General features: G+C 37.1%; 1 protein-coding gene across 1 annotated transcript in view; it reads right to left on the bottom strand.

Moving 5' to 3' along the window:
- The window catches only part of LOC136254469 (adenylate cyclase type 6-like), a 50,485-nt gene that overhangs the window by 27,897 nt on the left and 2,307 nt on the right, over positions 1 to 20,281 (bottom strand). The window contains exons 3-12 of the mRNA XM_066047162.1: positions 15,236 to 15,598; positions 13,441 to 13,590; positions 10,881 to 11,020; positions 8,234 to 8,345; positions 6,948 to 7,075; positions 5,961 to 6,122; positions 3,760 to 3,892; positions 2,847 to 2,981; positions 2,394 to 2,437; positions 56 to 160 (exon numbers count right to left, since the gene is read on the bottom strand). Of these exons, the coding sequence (XP_065903234.1) occupies positions 56 to 160; positions 2,394 to 2,437; positions 2,847 to 2,981; positions 3,760 to 3,892; positions 5,961 to 6,122; positions 6,948 to 7,075; positions 8,234 to 8,345; positions 10,881 to 11,020; positions 13,441 to 13,590; positions 15,236 to 15,598 (1,472 nt within the window). The remainder of the gene's footprint in view (positions 1 to 55; positions 161 to 2,393; positions 2,438 to 2,846; positions 2,982 to 3,759; positions 3,893 to 5,960; positions 6,123 to 6,947; positions 7,076 to 8,233; positions 8,346 to 10,880; positions 11,021 to 13,440; positions 13,591 to 15,235; positions 15,599 to 20,281) is intronic.

The raw sequence follows: 20,281 nt of genomic DNA, 5'->3' as shown, positions 1-20,281 counted from the left end.
TAAGAAACAAACCATTACATTAACCAAATCCAATATGTATGTGATGTAAGGTTACTTGGGATCATCAAGAATTGTTTCTCTGATCTTGTCAAGTGTCTTGGATTCTACATCTTCAGATTTACCATCTCTCCCCTTTTTTGCAGCGTTAACATTAATGTTCCTTTAAACAGAGCACATAGGACATGGTACAACTGTAGGAATTAAACTACAACTATTCATAACAAAACATATCATAAGACTGTTTTAACAGTCTGCCAATACATATCTTAATATTACAGTAGGGATGGGCAGTATTGACATTTCTGCCATACAATTATAGTCATGAGCCATTATCACGATTATCATGATTACTGTAACAAAAAGCACTAAAATATTCAACTAAATGACAAAATAATTAAGATAAATGATTAGTACTTTAAAAAAATTATCGATCATCACCATTATTACATGATATATAATTGCCAATTTCAATTCACTATTATTAATGAAACTAGATGATGTCAATTATTACCAACAAAGTAATCACGATTATCAGGATAACCAAATAATTACCCATCCCTACTGCTAATATGGCAAAAGGGTTAATTATTAATTTATTGCCGATACTATTTACAGTACAACACAATAATAGGGTTGGGCAATATTTCAATAATTTGCCAATATCGCCTAAGCAAGTGCTCGCAATGCCATTATTGCATGCCTGTATTTTGCCTTCACAATATTATCGCATAGGCAATATTTATCGCATTTTACAATAATTATCTCATTTATCATCTATTTTGTGTCTCTTCTTAGGCCCAATATTTGATACAGTTCATGAATATTATTTCTAACTATGTCAATTGGTTAACCTGTTCAAAGAAGTTATGTCTGAAAACTAATTCTCAGTGAAAACAAGTAGTCATATGGACTTTTCAAACTACAGTGTATGTGGTTGAGTTTCAATTTTTGCATGCAATATTGCAATAATCGCATTAAATGACTCGTGCAGTAATCGCATGTCATAAATTCAATACCGCCCAACCTTACACAATACACAGTGATTATATACTTAGTACAATACAATTGACTATACTGAAGTTTGATGTCCTAATCTATAATATACTACACTGTATGTAAACTGTACTGGATTTCCATGCACTATAAACACTGTTACATACTGTAAATGTCTCGCCATAAACCATCAATTGACATTACAAGAAGACTGATCATGAATGAAGATTGATGGTTGCTACTCTGGCCTAGTTAAAAAAAAATCTTCTCAGCTTCTCATAAAACTGCTTACAGTACTACTCTATACTAGGGCTGAAACGGATAGCAATTTTTACTATCCAGATATCCTGAACAGAACCTTTCCGGATATCCTACGGATAGTAGCATCATCACTTGCTACAAACATTTTAGTTTATTATAAACATCCTTGTTTCACTAGTACTAGAATTCATTATGAAAACAAATAGTTTGTTGCAGCGGTGCTTTGCAGTAACAAGATTGGCAGCTGGAGAAAACACTGGAAACAAGATCTAGCAGTTGTTACAGTACTTTTTACAGTAGTAAAGAACAGCCAAAAACTTTTCTGCTACAAATTATATAGCAGCACTTGCCACTTTGCTTCTCATTAGCAATGGGTGTGGTCACTCGTGGTCACTCGTGACAAACTTACCAGGCAGCTGTTAATTTTGCACAAAACTAGCTAATTCTTCATGGCAAAAAATGATTCATCTTGTGATGAACAGTTGGTTTTTTAGAAAGGCAGGTAAAATGCTTTAATTACTATCTGGATAGTACACTATTATCCGGATATTTGGATAATACAGATATTTGTTTCAGCCCTACTCTATACACTTACTCTAAAAGAATGCATGTCAATTGGGGAAATGCTCTAATAAAACAATCACTTGTACTGTTCCAGTAATCAATAGTTTGATATCAATTAATTCGGATAAACAAAGTATTGTCAATGATATGTCAATGGTGTCAATAAAAATTGATTGACATATTAACAGCTCTATCAATTAAAGATGACAAATCACTAATACAGGAACCCAGCTACTGTAACTTGCTCCTACACAGAATCTGATGCTACCAGTACTGTCTGTATACAGTACATACAGTGTGTATTGTGCATGTACATAAACACTGTGAGTGTACAGTACATTGCTGGGTATATCTGCAACAGTACTACAAATCTAATTTGGATAATACCAAGAGTTCATAATATGAACTCTTGATAGCACTGGATAATTCGGATATAGTACTGGTAATATTTTCCTGTACAGGTACATGGGGAAATTAGATAGTACTGGTACGGTGTACATACGTGTACGTGTGTGTACAGTACATACGTGTACGTTCATATACACGGGAATAATGAGCAAACAAATTAAACACACCTTGCACCACCGCCCATCATGCCAATTTGAGCAGCTATCACACTCTACATTATATAGGTAGAAAAATACTGTATAATATGTACCATCCCATATGATTCAAGGAATAATAATTATATCAAAAGTTACCTCACACAAACATTATGAATGCTTGCCAATATACCTGTAGTTAAACGCAGTGCTGTTAAGTCTACTATGCACGATGTTTAAGCTACTGTATAAATACTACATAGTAGAAACTGTATAAATACTACATAGTAGAAACTGTATAAATACTACATAGTAGAAACTGTATAAATAGTAACCGTATAAATACTACATAGTAGAAACTGTATAAATACTACATAGTAGAAACTCCCACCATAAACAATGTGACATAACAGCTAGTAGCAAGTGTTCATACAGTACATGTAGACCTCAACATTTCACATGAACCCTGGTTAGTAGATTGCTTACCGCTAAAACTCCACCAGACGCTTGATCACTTGGCCACTGTTTAACAAAACTAACTACTCTAGGCTGGTCATTTGGCTTGAGCTCTACAGTAGGAGAACTAGCTGGGGTTTCCTCTACAGCTGCAAGCTCAGGGTTCTGAAATAAATCATAACATACCGTACACATAAAAGCAACAGAAGAACATTTATAGCTATAATACTAAACAAGTAGGTTTCATTACACTACAAGTACAAGCAAGCCTCATTATAACATTTAACACTCTATTACTGCTATGCAGTACAGTACATATTTTGGTCACTTTGCAACTTTTCAAACACACTGTAGTGCCACTGCATAAAAGATGACATTCTACTGTACAGTAAATTTATATGTATCAGACATGGAGATAAGTACATCAAAAAAGTACTTACAGTATAACACATACACCCCATTCACAACACTACCTTCTAACCTGGGCACAACTCGAAATAAATTGCAGTGTGTGAAGCAATCAAGTCATAGGCCCACCACAACACAACAAGACGAAGTGGGCTGGCACAGGTCAGCCCAAGTTAGGATACAATGTGAACACATCCCAGGCTAGTTAACAATAATACTGTAGTTTGCTTCTGATGGACACACAGCAATAATAAGTATTTTCTATAATTCTATGGGCATAACTATTTCAGTATAGGTGTTTAAAAACCCTCAGCAATGCATGTTGATAGTGAATCCTAAATATATTCTATCCATAATTAAGGCATGTTGCTTGGGTCAATAATTAGTATTGAGTAGCATCATTAATTATTTATCTGACTATAATACTAGATCCTGATAGGAAAACCCAGAACCAAAATTTTTCATGACAAGTTGATGTTACTCATGTACAGGTGTACTTGACCCTGCGCAGATACGTACTGTATATAGACAGTACCTCAGGAACATCCACCAGCCATGTAGTAACATCTTTTTCTTTAAGATAATCATCACGTTCCTGGCCATTACCATGCTCAAGGTTAAATTGATCACCCAATACTTTTCTTGTTGCTTCTGATATGTGAACTCTTCTGCAAAAAAATGATAAAGAATAGTCCAAAAGTGCATGCACTTTAAAAACTTATTAATTAATAAAATGTATTGTACACTAGCCCGCTGCCTTTCGTAAGGCTCTACGATTTCACTTTTTTTCCAATTGACCTATTTTGTATGGTAACTGTTCTTGTCATTGCGTGTGTGTGTGTGTGTGTGTGTGTGTGTATGTGTGTGTGTGTGTGTGTGTGTGTGTGTGTGTGTGTGTGTGTGTGTGTGTGTGTGTGTGTGTGTGTGTGTGTGTGTGTGTGTGTGTGTGTGTGTGTGTGTGTGTGTGTGTGTGTGTGTGTGTGTGTGTGTGTGTGTGTGTGTGTGTGTGTGTGTGTGTGTGTGTGTGTGTGTGTGTGTGTGTGTGTGTGACATGTACACTGTATGTTAGGGAAGCACCCTTGTACAGGATATGCCTTTTGGTTCCTTTCCACTCTGTCTTTCTGACAAATTAGATACAATAAACAAATAAATAAGGCCATTTGGTTCTACAAGGGGTACTTTGAGATAATAAGTCACTCTCTAGAGTTCCTATGGATATATATACACTTGAAATTGACAAGGAGAAAACATACTGACTGCCTGGCAGACTCCTGTAAGTGTTCGAGTGTTAATTGGATGGCTGCAGGTTCGAGGCTGCCCAGGTCCAGTCATAGATTTTTTCTCCTTTCTTCACCTTTTCAAACACACTTTCTATAACAACCAAACAGGCTGTAGGACCAGGTGTCCTACCAACCTTAGCACTTGTGCTGTAAAGCCTTAATAAATGAAGTAGATATACGTATACTGTAAATACAATGGAATATTACAATTACAGTATGTGGAAAGAATCCCTCAACGATGTGGACGTTACATCCCTATACCCACGACTGAGTTAGGGATAAATGTCCACTAGTATATCTGCAAGTATAGGCGACCTCCCTTTTTCACTTCTTTTTATTTCTATCATCCTAAATTTCTTGTTATGCTTGTTTGTTTACTTTTTTGTAACATTATTATGACTGTACCACCACATTAGAATGGAAAGAATGGCACCAGGCTTATTGCTCTGACCCAAATATTAACTACTGAGACAGTGAAGTGGTCACTATGCTTTATTATCAGCTATATTCAGCCTGTTATGCAAATGAAAAAACACTAGGAGAAGGACCTCTGTAATCACGGAAAATTCGGATGATTCCTGTCAAATGTAGGAAGCCATCACACAGCGAATCAACACCTTGCACTGTCAGCAAAGATAAATGGGACACAAAGGAGGACACAGGTAAGTCCATGAAGCATGCCATTGCATGTACCATAAGGCACCAGTTGGGCTGAAGCGACATCAAACAGTGAAAAATCAAGCCCATAGCCTTAGAGTTACGTTTGTCTGAAGGCATCAGTGTCAGTCAGGTCGTCTGTCAATAAAAATTCCAGTAAAAAAATAACAAAAAAACTTCATACAAGTTTTTGGAGTGTTTCAGGTCGTAGTGAAGGCACCTTTGGGCTTGCATGCATGGATATATACATGTACCAAACTAATACTTCCAATACGCCATGAAGGTATCATGAGGCTGGTATTAGTGTGATATTTTAGGCCAGAAAAGCCCAAACCTTCATGATCCCTACTATCATACTGCATGATAATTAAGTGTCTGAATAGTAAGTCACAGTTGTAAGCTAATTTTGTAGCTACAGTGTATACTGTGATAGCTACCTGACTCATTGCGTGGTTTCAGTTTGATAGTTATGAATAGAAAATTTGATGAGTGTGGAAGACCCCTATTCACCAAAAAAATTCAGTCACACAATAGTAAATGCTATTACCTATAGTAGCACTTTAAACACACGTACACTGCAATACATATGTGACTGCATGGATTAAAGGAGTATACACACATGCACACCTAAAATTTCATTGTACCAAAGATTAGTACTATGTAGTTATCATGAATGCATATTGCTCTATGATAAAGTATGCTAGCCACTGTATACTACAGTAAATACACTATGCAGTTTGCAGGACTAACTGTGTCCGTCTCATAGGGACCAATGCATTTATTATACAATGTACCATACCCTGGTAAGCCTCCAGACTCCATATGATTAGCTAGTGTCACATCATCAGACCAAACATCAAACTGCATATGGTTCATACTGCCCAGCACACCACTCAAAGCAGAGCCAGTGTGGACTCCAACACGCATGTTGACATCAGTGTTTGTATGTCTCTGTACATCTCTGCAATTACACAGTACATACTGTAAGTACATGTACCCATACTTACATGCATCCGTATACGTAATAGCCCAGACGTTTATTTCCTATAACTGATTTTGGACCGAGCATTTAAATGAACCTGATATCCACTCACCCCACAGAAATTTTTTTGGACCTCCACACCTTATATGCCCAAACCCTTTATCACCCACTTTATTCAGTTTCAAAACTACAATAAATACATAGATTCACACAAATAGCAGTCTTTAACAATTTCTGCAGCAAAGAAAAAGAAACAAGGAAGCATAAAAAGCCAACCACCCATGGCACTTTGGGACTTAAATTACAAAAAGAAGTGATATCCTCACCAAAACAGCCAAGCTGTAAAAAAGGGGGCAGTCCACCAAAAAGGCCAGGTGAAAGTTATGAAATCAAAGGTGGTGGCTGCAATGATGCTAATACCAATCACTTTAATGATCACACCGTTGGTATTAGCATCACTGTAGCTACCACTTTTGATTCCATAACTTTTCACTCTGGCCTTTTTGGAGGGCCATACCCTTTTCACCGCTTGGCTGTTTTGGTGAGGCAGTACAGTGGAGCACAACAACTGATATTATGCTTGGTACTGATGTAAAGGTAAATCAAACAATTTGACATGTACAGGGATTACGTGCTGTGCACTATATACAGCACTGTCCAGCTATGCTGCATAGCATGTCACACATTAACCCATAGACTATAATTAAATCGTATACAGCAAAAATTCAAGTTTTCTACAATGGAAGAAAGATCATATAAATTACTCCATGTTGTCTGACACTACATATACACACAGTAACTAACTTAATAGCCTCAACCATTGCAAGTCCCATTTTGACACAGTTGGCTGCATGATTATTAGTTTTCTCAGGAATACCCGAGACACAATAATAACAGTCCCCAAGTAGTTTGATCCTCAAGCAATGATATTTCTGAAATTACACAGCACAAGTGTTTATTCAATCATTACACACATCTACATACCAGGTATACCACTATAAGGTCGACAATACTTGTGTACTGCTAAGCTGGACTATGTTGATCTATGTATTACTTTGTTTCACACTGCTTTGATAAGCCACACCTCGTGCACAATAAATCGTTGTAACATGTAACATGTACTGTATATGCTATCCAATTGGACTTCACTACAGAGTGTATAAGGTAATTGTGTACAGCTATATGCCATGCATAACTCATGGGGGTATGCATGTTTGTGCAAGGCAGCAGTAGTCATGTCAGTTGGAACTTCTGGAAATCATAAGGTTAATTCTCAGTTCAATTCTCAGTGATGACCAGCTATAGTTGTTGCTGTTCAACAAACTGCTACTTAGCTGTGTTAGTTATTGCTGTTGTTTCTTTGCACAATAAACTATGCTCCACCTATATCAATGAGGACCTAACATTTACAGAGGAAGAAACACTAAATATCCAAACCTCACATACAGAAACAAAGTCCAGGGGTGCCTACCTCACTTATGAGACTTAATTGATAACAGGATACTGGAAGATTTGCCTGCACTGACACTATAGTGTATACAGTAAGTGTTCACTGGGTGCATGTGCTCAGTACATACGTAACCGGATCTGCAAAAAACCCCCAACACAATCGCACATTTTTCAAATTCCTGCTTATATATTAAATATTTATAATCTACATACAGTTGTAGCCAATTGTACCCTCTGTCAAAGTTTCGGCCTCATATGCCAATAATTTTTGGAGTTACAGTACAGCTCTACTAAGTAGGAACAACAGAAAGATCAATATGTACAGCAAGTATAGGGAAAATAAATTACAAGTGCTTACTAAAACGGTTGTAACCTACGAACAGAATGACGTACGGAGTTGAAATTTTCACCATCGTGTTCGCCATGAACAGTGAAATAGATTATTGGGTAAGTTTTTTTTCTTTTACCACCTTTCTTTGCTGCAAACAAAGGCAAAGTTTGCGAAGAAAGATTGATAACGTACAATTGCTTCGACATGACATAAACAGATTATGTGTCCTTGGGTCTACTGCAACCCCTATACATATACAAATGTACATACACACCCCAACACATAATCAAAATTTCTTGTCTGTACAAACCTCAGCTAGTTTATCAAAGCGATCAAACAGAGCATTGAGAATTTCAACCAACTCTTGTGCTGTACATCCTGATGAGAGCTTTGTAAACCCAACGATGTCAGCAAACACAATACTATAAAGAATCAAACATGTCGATAAGACACATGGTGTGTTATATATACTATGCATGTGCTCTGTACTTGTATGCATGTTAGTGAGGCAGCAGCAGTCAGGTTGGTTAGAACATTCTGGAAATCATGGTTCTTGGTACTGTTTCACCGATAATCGGATCAGTGTCGAATCAGAGCCGATATTGGGCATTTTGGTATTGAACGGTATTGGTTATGTCAGGAGCGCATCGAATCCTATGGACAAGGGAGCATGTAACTTCGTAAACAGCGAAATTCAAACATGGCTGCCGTGTACTATATAATAAGTAACTTTTAAAATTTCCTAATTAGAATATTATGTGGAGGCGCATGCTCGAGTACGTCACATTTCCGCTGCGATAAAGCAAAGCTATGGAAACGAAGTCCAATGGCATGACAGAGGAATAGTAGCACAGGCTTAGCAGGACAGTCTTTCTACAGTCACTAATCATGTAAAATCACGTAAAATTACTCCACTTGACTATTCCAAGCTCTACCTTCGACTTGATGATCTTCCTATTGAAGCAGTTTTACATAAGACGATGGAGTAGCAGCCCATTCAGTGTATTCCTGTTGCGCGTAAGAATGATGTAACCAATTATACACATAGTAACACTGGACGCCATGTTTGAATTTCGCCTGTAGCATTGGTAATGTACGGAGTTACACGCTCCCTTGTCCATAGGATTCGATGCGCTCCTGGTTATATACAGTACAGTATTTCAATACCAATTAATAGCCACTCGTACCAATCATCATCATAACTATCATCATAAGTGCTAAGCTAGCAAAATTTGGGGTATAAATACAGGTGTAGTGATGAGCATTATTCTACCATACAAGGTACAAGATTTGCTTTGTTAAACATTGAGCAACTGCTACTTGCTACAGTGCATGTTAAGATTGAAAAACTCTAATAGAACAGTCACCGCACAATAAAATGTTCTAATTGAGCAGTCATACATAGCTACCTTGAGAGGTGGGAAAATTGTAAGGCAATTATTGGTATCGGTATAAGTGAATTTACTGCTAGGTATCGGTAATGGATAAGTAGGTATTCTTCTGTATTGGTGGAACCCTAGTTATTGGTTTGATGGCAAGTGGTACCCAGCTACAGCTGCTGCTAACTCTACCCAGCTGTTTAGTTGTTCCTATTGTTTCCTAAAAAAACTTTGCTCCACATGTCTATCAATTTAGGTCTAATATTTACAAGAACAGAAAATACCAAAAGTTCAAATTTCACAAAACGTCCAGGGGTGCCCACTTCATTCATGAGACCAGGTACTAGATATCGATGCACTGACACTTACAACAGATAGTGTGTAAATATATATATACGTAGAGGTGTACCGATAATCGGATCGGCTACAATATCGGCCACCGATATGGCATTTTTTACCAATATCCGTATCGGTACAGAACAGCAGGAGGACCGATATCGCTACCGATATTTATACAGTAGCAATGATTTGTACATAAACGGATTATGCATTGGTTTTCTACGTTATTCATGTGGTTCATTAGTGCCAGTGGCTTATTGTTCACTCTGCAAAAAGCGCTACGCTACGAGAAGCCATATAAATAAACGCGATTCTAGTGTTCAGTCTTTACAAATGAAGCAGTTATAGAGTACCTTTATAATAAAAGAAGGGTCACAGGATAACCAAGGAAACTTGCTGTATCAGCTTCCTCACAAGCCATTAGAATGCGGAGTAATGCTATTGCAAAAATATCCATTTTAGGCTTCATGGTATAGTACGTTCACGTTGAGCTGAATCCTCAAAAACATTTAATAACTCATGGATACAATTACACATGATCTTGAAATTTGGCTCATTTGTAGTACTGCTTGATCCACTAAAAATATTTTGAAATCTTTTTGTTCAAATGTTTGACATAATATTTACGACCAATCAAAATTTTCATAATACATTTCCTATAGGGAAGCCATATAATTACAGTGTCCATTACAGCCCTTTCCCGAACTTGTAATGGAGCCAAACCGTACATATCTGTTGTTGACACCTTTGCTGTTACCAATAATCATCTGGTTGGCTGAAATGTTAACTTTGTTGAGAAAAAATCCATTTTTAATTTTTAGCTGTTTTTCAGGATTCAGCTCAACGTGAACATACTATAGTAGTCTATACATAAAAATATTTGTGGGTGCCTAATTGTCTGGATTGCACAACAGAAACTCAAGCTGTATACCACCACAGGTACAGTATAGCAATGAATACATGCACATATTGTTGTACATAGGGTAGGTAATAGTATATTTTCGTGTACTTAAAAATATTAATGCAAATATCGGATCAACTATCGGTTATCGGCTTCTTTGGTTGCATCAATATCGGATATCGGTACATGCCAAAAACCCATATCGGTACACCTCTATATATACGTGGTCATGTTCAGTAATTGTTCACTGCACGGATAGGTGCATATACTGTATGTGGGTATGTACCTTGTACAGTGCACATGTAGCATGCATAATGTAACGTATTTTCAAATCATACCTGACATTGTCGTATGTTTTAACCTGGAGCTTATGAAATCCTGTAGATTTAAAGTCTAGCTTGTCAACTGAATGAGTTGCTATGTCCTCTTGAAATTTGTCAGCCAAAAAGTCTGGCAATACCGAACGGACCAGTCTGTGCTGTAAGACACAATACAGCAGAGTGTTACAAATATGACGTTAATTTAACAAACAATTGTGTACTACAGTAGACCCTCTCTTATCCGACCCCCTGTGTATATTTCCATTTGATAGTGTTCGGATAATTGAAATCATTCGGATAACTGAAGAGACATTAGGATGACATATTTACATGCACATGTACACTTTATTTGAATTACAGTACTTGTATTGAAATAAAATGTTACGTTGTACATGTACACTGTTACAGTACTTCGCATGGAAAAAATTAGATAGTGTACATTGTTTCATTGAAGCAAACCGTTTTTTAATAGCAAGGGATCTTAGCTCACGTATTGTCGTCAAATTATACATGTTTGCCTCTGGTTGAAATTCCAGCCATTTTAAACACTTTTCAAACATATCTGCAGCAGCTCCATGAGAAATAGTGCACCCTTCACTACTATCAACATCATCTTCACCAGTTTCTGAATTTTCTAGCTGAACGACTTCACAGATTTCATCATCAGTGTAGACCCTGTAATCCTGATCATTTCTATCTTGCTCTAACCAGTCAAGCACATCCTCTTCTTCAAGTTGGTTTTCTTCATTCTGGACTTCATTTAACATTCTCACCATCATCAATACATCAGCAGCAGGTTCATCAAATTCTATCATTTGGATGACTTCATCTTCGTTGTCTATTGGTATGATTTTCTCCCATGATTTCCTCAGTGTTTCAGCCTTAACCTCATCCCATGCCTCCTTAATGAGATCTACCACCACCTTCATGTTGACAGACTTTAAAAAGTCTATGATAGACCTACCATCTTCATCTGCTAATAGCATTCTACTCAGCAGCTTCTTCTTGTAAATACGTTTCAAACCAATCAAAACACCCTGATCCATAGGTTGAATAAGTGACGTAACATTGGGTGGCAGAAATTTAGCTATGATTTTTCCATTTTCACTAACCAACTCATCTGCATCAGGATGGGCAGAACAATTATCTAGAAGCAGCACAGCTTCACAGTCTTTGCCTAGTTTCTCTTGGACGTACGGAATGAAATTATTATGAAACCATTCGTGGAACAAACTAGACTCCATCCATGCGTTCTTTTGTGCTGAGTAGACAACAGGCAAAAGATCCATGTTAATGCCTTTAAAGCACCTGGGCTTTTTAGCTTTTCCAATAAAATGAATGGGCAGTTTGACAGTGCCTGAAGCATTAGAGCAAACATTCAGGGTTATTCAATCTTTGACCTTCTTCTGCCCATCAACTGATTTTTCAAACGAAGCAGCAAGTGTTTTCTCAGGCAACAAACGAAAATAAAGTCCCGTTTCATCACAGTTAAAGATGTTATCTAAAGGAAAGTTCCTCGCTCTGACAAATTCACGGAACGACGGCACAAAGTCCACAGCTGCATCATAATTAGCAGACAACTTTTCACCTTGGCTTGATATATTTTGTATTCCATGTCTATTACAAAATCTCTATTTCCACCCTTCACTAGCAATGAATTTGTAGTTGTCTCCAAACAGCTTCTTACTTAATTGAACGGCTTTCTCACACAATATGGGCTCCGTCACTGGTATCCCGTCCATCCGCTTTTGTTTAAACCACAAATACACAGCCTTGTCCAGTATCGCACTAGTTCCTAGTTTCATCATCTTGGGTTGGTGATGCATTCCCATATCTAGCGTTTCCTTCTTGAAGTCTAGAAGTTTCTGGCGATCCCTTTTAATATCGCTCACGGTACTCTTACCGATGTCATATTTTGTTGCAATTGCTGCTAAGGAATAAATATTGTCGAGCAACTCTAAATCTTCAGTTTTTCATCAACAGTTAGCACCTTCCGTTTGCGTTTTACCGTCACCATGTTTTGAAAACAATCGCACGTGATTTTTCTTTTTTTTGCAAAACCGATTTCGGATAATCGAGGTTACGGATAATCGAGGGCCGGATAAGAGAGGGTCTACTGTATATACATATCAGAATATACTGTGTATCTGTCATACATCTACAGTATACAAACATTTGTAGTACAAACAGAAGAACTCTCATTATCTGAATCTTTAAAAAATTAACCAAACCCTTGATATCCAAGTACTAGAAGTGACCGCTTTATTATTTTTTAAATTTTGTTTATAGATGTACTGTACGTTCTGTCACAGTAAGTGCCCTATTAAAGCAATTGAACAGAGCTAGGTAAAATTTTCAACAGCTGATAGTAGGCTGATATTGTGTTTATCAAGCTAATTAACTACCATTTACAGGCTGCATGGACCCCCAAATCAAAAATGGTGTCACCAAAAACAGTTACCATGTTTAAACATTTCAAACACCATGACCTTCCAATGCTAAAAGCAATAGAGTACTAGCTATATGCACTGTAATTATGAATATGACCAATATGTACAGCTGTACTTTAATTCCCTACCCTTTTCTCTACTTGCTCCTGCCTATTAACTTGAGAATACACTGTTGTTTTGGTTTGCCAGAAGACCTTCCTTAGATCAATTTCGGCAATGTAAAAGTAACAAATGCAAATCATGTGTGTAGCAAACACTAGCATGATATTTGCACCAACCTAGACAATGGCAAAACACACGTACAGTATGTATATGTAATTCTGCACATGCTGTACACATGTATATACATCTCTTAGCTTGTGTGCACTGCATTGTACAACATGTATTACAGTACAAATGATAATACAGATACGCATACACACTGTACAGCTGGTCAACTTTCTCTGAATGAAGACTTAGCAACTATTTGCATAAAAAATGATCAAGCTTTTGTGTGGCAGACATTGTAAAATCACTTACAGTAACCATTCATCTAGCAGTAAATATATATTATTTTAAAGTAAAGCAGAGATCCAAGTGATAAAAACTAGTGAAACAAGATATGAATGATGATATTACAACATAGCCCTATGGGAAAATCCCTACTGTGGCACTGAATGCACCAACGTAGAGAAAAAGTAATATCATCATTTATTTATTATTTGGATCCCTACTTCATTTGTTAAATACATTTGTTTAGTTTTTCGGTTTTTTTTTTTGATATAGCATACAGCTGTATATATATATACACACAAGTGTAACTGTTGTATTAGAATATTGAACATGGCTGTTGCATTAGGGTGACTGCTTTACTTGAGTACCTCAAAGGGGCAGCCAATACACAACACTTTAATAGTGCGATTGAATGCTTTAAATAATTTTGTACATGCGGTGTCTAAATATGGAAAGTGCCAATATGAAAATGCCTTGGAATGGTTCTGTTGCATGAAGATGATGACCAGTGTGATTGAAGATAAAAGGAAAGGCAGACAGCAAACATGAGTTTTTTTATTGTGGTGTAAAATGGTGGTCATAAAATGTGTTGTTTAGCCCTTAAACCCGCATAGGCCAGAAAATTGGCCCAAACGCACGTGCCTTGCACAAAGCTCTTTCGAGCATCTATCCTATATGGCTATACAATTTACATCGTTCTACTTGTGATGTAACAAGGATTAAAATGATACCAAGGGTTTTCCTCTAGCGCTAAACAGTGAGGCCAAAACTAACCGTGTAAATAATATTTTGGCAAGGAAACACACAAACCCTCTACATACCTTTATAAAATGACCCATATCTGGATGGTGGTTGCTCCTATCAACTTGCAATAATTAAGTTTCGTTCGTTTCACTGTAAAATTTTCTATCAGGCCATATACGACTCACGTGAGTAAACCCACAATTGAAGACGTGGCAAGAACACAGAGACACAACTTGCTGTTGTTCATTGCTTCATAACAAGAAAGCCACTGTAGTACGTTACGGTGTTCATTTAATCTTCTCCAAATAGCCCCGTGAACATACCATACTCTTTTTAAACAACGTGTAGTTTTAGGCTATATACTGTAAAATAATTAAGTTAACCCACCTATTGTAGCCATACGTGCCCATATTGTGTCACACATTCCCCACAAGTTCTTTACACATTTAAGGGCTATCATCTAGTCTTGTGACTGTGGTCGCACACTAAACACTGGGATTGAGCGGTTTTTAAAATTCAGTATTCATTCTTCTGTAAGAGTTTTATTGCTACAGTGTACAGGGGTGTATATCTAATGTAGGGTTTGCTGTGAATGAGACTTTACAGTAAATGTGATAATTAAACTCTAGACATTCAGTGTAGTCCAAGACAGGTACTGTACTGAAGGTGACACACTGCTCTGCTTACTTGACTGGCAATAGTGTCCTCTTGTGAATCATCTGCCAACACAGCAGTAATGATAATGTGGAATATGCTAAATGTCACATTGAGGGCAGTCGATAGCCTTAGAGTAAGAGGAATCATTGTATATGTAACAAATACGATAAGCATCATCAATCCAAACAAGTCTGTTGCTGTATGATGATTGAGCAGTGCATATATTGTATAATGAACCACTATCAGCATGGCATAAACCAGTAAGGAGGATACTGTCAGCACAGATCCCAACACTTTGCTAAGTGCAATCACGATAGCAAATACTCCAAATAAGATGGTTGAAATACAAAGTACTAGTAGAGGAGGTAAGGCTCCTTGATCAGCAATGTCTCCCTGCAACAATACCAACGATAGTAATTAAAATACAAAATCACACATACATACTGTATGCATAAAGTCTTACAGTACAAATTAAAGACCTTATCACCTTGTGTTTTTGCCTACAGTATATACTAGTAGTTGACAAGTACAGTATTCTGTCACAGTTTCAATGATTATTTGTGTACAGTCAAGGTTCCTTGATATGTAGTTTGATTGACATTAATCATATGTGTCAGTTACAATGTGCAACAGAAAAGTCCAGCATATTTGCAAATATTGCCATACATGGCATACAGGTATTGTGACACAGCTAGTATACCTGTATATTATATGTAAAGGCTGATTTCAATATAGCCACAAACTGCCTGCGTTATTGCCTGAGTCAGAGTGTCTACGGTAGCCTGTGACTTGCTGCGGTTGGCCTGCGACCGTAGCTGAGATGGATTAACAGTTTGTTACATGTCTGTATTTTTCCGTATTTTGTAAGTTTAGCAACCTGGCAGCCAAGGTACACCTTAATTTGTTACAACACAGCATGTTGCAGGTGTTTTAGTGACACTCTACGAAGCGTGGTATACTCATAGGCATCATGCTTGGTGTTGAACATTGCCAGTATTTGGCTGCGGTGTTTGTTTCCAATAACAAATCATCTTTCCTGAGATGCCAGAAGAGCCAGGAAGGTTTAACCTCTCCCAACTTTTTATGGTGGCTGCAGCACAGTTATTGTGACACCGGCAAGGTAGGTTTCCATATTGTTTAATGTGCCCCCATCAAGACCCCGGTAATAATTGTAGGCAATGTGCAGGCGGTTTGTGGCTACAGTATATATGGAAACCAGCCTTAATCTGTAAACCCAGTCCACAGAATACATTATATACATTGATGGGATCATTGAAATGGCTGGAGAATCGATACTGGTAACCCCTTATAAATACAACAGGCCTTGATTCTATTTCAAGCTTACAGTAATGTTACAGTACTATTTGTACACTTAAACAATAGTAAACATAGACAATGTTTATAACAATTTGCACTAAAAATGACATAGCTTAGGCCACAGTCTTAATAGCTGCCAATGTAGGCTTTCCATGTTTAGAGTTATAGTAGCCATGGCATTTAAAAGGTGGTATGTATATTCTTAGTGCAACAAAAAGTGTGTACTTGTGAAGCTAAATGGGGGATGACCCAATATACACATATGCACCTCTTGCACTTGATAAGGCAATGATTTAGAACTGCACAGCATTATTTGTCTCTAACCGAAACACACCAAACATTTACAGTGAAACTAAGGACACCTTGGGACCGATCAAAAGTGTCCTGATTATCAGGTTCCACTGTCAAATACCATAATGTACATACTGTATCTGCAAGTGAGTACATACGTGTACATTCTACAAAAGAAAAATCAATTAATGATAGCAACTAACAAATACTGTATTCAGTATCATTCAGTATTGTGATAGTAGTGAACACATAGTACTGTCTGTAGATAAGGCAAGCTATGCATGTACAAATTCAGATTTGGAATTCTGGATCTCGCTTTATCATGGATTGGCACGTCCAATTAATATGGCCATCAAGCCAGCTAGTCCACCTACTAGTCCCAAATAGCATGCAGTGTGGAGATATTGATCTGTGCATGGTGCAGCCTGTTAACTTTTGGAGCGAAGCCAATGAGCATTGAAAAAATGGTGCACCTGCAAGCCCAATTTTACAGTAGAATGCATTAAACATAATGGATGAAGTACTTACAAATTATATATATATTTTAAAGTTTTTTTGAGCACCAAAGGAAAAACCCTTGGTATCATTGCAATGCAAGAGGAGCTTTACGTCAGTATTTCAAAGGAGATGCAGGATACAGCATTAGTTTATTTTGCATTGGATGCGTGGTTTCACCTATATCCTTTTTTTCTCAGTTTTCGCCTTCACTCTGCTCTTAGGAAGGACCTTTAATTCACCTGTTTACGAGGAATGTGATAGTGCAAGTACAATCTCTGTATAAGACTGCATTCATACTGTACAGTGTAAGTGTCTGTAGTTTATTTTCCATATTATACAGTAATTGTACAAATCAATCTTTCTGTTTATGCCAGTACCACTGTAACTACTAAGGCTTAAACTTCAGTTGACCATTCCTTTACTATCTAGAAAAAGTAAATGTATAAGTGAATTTTGCACACAATGTGAAGTTGTTGCAGATCTGGACGCAATTCGTGCCCTATGAACATGATTGAGGTATATACAATATCAACGCAGACTTCACCACAAAGCCTTTAATGAACATAATTAGACTACACATGCAAGCACTACATTGTAAATTCTATCTATCTGCCTGTACACATTTGTCTCTTCAATCTTTTTCATCACTATAATCTTAATTGTATATGGCTATATAAAATAAAAACAATCACTTGCCTGAGTTGCCTCCACAAACCATTAGTCAGGAATGAGGCACATCTGTCAACATTAGTAGCAAGAGTAAAGTATTTCATACCCAAGATCATTGCCCGGGTCAATCCTAAAAATCCTGGTGAGTTCACTTACTGTGTCATTAGTAGTAAACTTGCATAATATCCATTACAGTATAATTAATGTAACTGCTTGTATATTTAATTATTCTCACAACTATTTTGTTTGATTTTCAGCTATATTTTGGATGTATATATGTGGAGAATAATTACAGTGTGACCAATCCTTCCTTTTGATTGTATATATAAGTAGTTTATATATTTGTCAGAAACTGACAGTGAGTCAGTCACTACGTACTCCAGAAAACCTTAAGTTTAATTTGTAGGAATCCATTGGAAGCATTTGTGACTGTTTCAGAATGTTCGCACAAAAATGTGCATTTTGAGAAAAACGAAATTTTTAAAAAACAACAAAAACAATAACAATGTAAAATTGCACATGCTACAAAGAAAAAATATGCAAGTTTTATTGGGTTATTACTCAATGAAGGAAGACTCAAATTGATCAAAACTATATACCATCTTATTCACCTGCTCACGAAAGTCTTTTTCTTTCTGTAGTCCCAACGATACGTGTTTGTTTAAACGTAAACAAAATCATCATTTCTTCAACGAAACCACCTTCGTACCCACATGTGCAAGTGACTACAGAGCTACTGCAACACTATACTTGGTTGATTTGCTTGAACATTTTAAGCCAAATTCCAACGTTGTATGCTAATGCAAATTATATGGCTGTGAATGTAAGCGCCTGTATAGTTTATTTTCGATCTGGTTGCTGTACTAATTGATTTCTTGCTCTTCCTACTGTCTAGCACTATAATTCCTAACTACTCACCACAAAAAGCTGGAACTTAGCTGATCCATTCCTAAGACACTGTAGAAAATGTTGAAGTAATAATCGAAAGTTGTGCAAAGAAGTTGCTTTTTACTGAGACTGTCACATTTGGGTTGATTAAGGAATGTTTTTAGTTGCTGTACCCATACTGTCAAGTCATCATGAAGGTTATACGAGGCTGGTTTCTGGTAGTGGTTTCATGGCAAGAAAGATTAAATCTGTGAACTACAATAGTACTACCAGGTGCTTATAATCCTGGTACTACCAAATCAATTGATGATACAATCATCATACAGTACAATAGTACTGTATAGTAGGGACCACAAAGGTGTAGGTGTGGCCCATGAAAAAACATCACCCAAAACCAGCCAGATGATTGATGAGGCAGTATTGGTTAGGCTAAGCCCCAACAAGCCTTGAGATCGACACAAAATGCTTTCAACAAGTTGCTACAGAATTTTTTTTTTAAATTATATAACGGAATTTTCTAATGACTGAGTAAGTAACTGACTGATGCCTTCAGACAAGGGTAACTCGATATCGGCTAAGGCTACAGGCTTGATTTTTTCACTGTTTGATGTCGCTTCAGCCCGAGAAGTGCCTTTTGGCATACTGCAGTATGTACAATGCATTCTTCATGGACTTACAGTACCAGTGTCCTCCTTTGTGTTCCATTCATCTTTGCTGACAGCGAAAAGTGTCAATTTGGCAGTAGCACGTGATGGCTTTCCTTCGTAACGGAAATTGTCCATATTTTTCATAGTAGCTACTTTGATTGCAGAGGTGCTAACAGTTCTTGATTCGTACTACTGTGTAACAGGTTGCAACATAGCTGACAACAAAGCATAATGGAAACTTCACTTTTCAGACGATAGTTGATGTAACTGGGGCGTGTCCATTTCTTTCTTTTGATGTGGTATGCGTGGATTGCAGGGGTACTCTTCGAATAGTTCTTGATTCGTAATGTTGTGTAACAGGTCTACCATAGCTGACAACGAAGCTTAATGGATACTTCACTTTTCAGACGATAATGGATTAAGCTGGGGTGCGTGGCGCCATTTCTTTTGTGGTATGCGTGGGCTCACCAGTCATAATAATATACTACAAAAAAAAGTTAACAAACTAGTACACAATTTTTTTTTTTGGAATTTTCAACTAGAGTAGGGACCTAGCACATCGATAAAAAGTACTGAAACAAGTTGGAGTAGTGCAGTAAAACAATAAGAAGTGTTATATCCCTACTGTGCATTGCAAAGTAGCACTCTTAAATAGACGTCTATGATGCAAAAATTGAATGGTATGATAAAGATAGCTAAGCTACAAGGCAGTCTGTAATTAGTGAAGGCTTTACTAACAAGTACACAAAGGAATTTTCGACTAGAG

Source organism: Dysidea avara, chromosome 4 (assembly GCF_963678975.1).
Source record: "Dysidea avara chromosome 4, odDysAvar1.4, whole genome shotgun sequence".
NCBI classification, from domain to species: domain Eukaryota; kingdom Metazoa; phylum Porifera; class Demospongiae; order Dictyoceratida; family Dysideidae; genus Dysidea; species Dysidea avara.
Note: the sequence above shows the minus strand (reverse complement) of the source record. Positions and strands in the feature narration are given on the sequence as shown.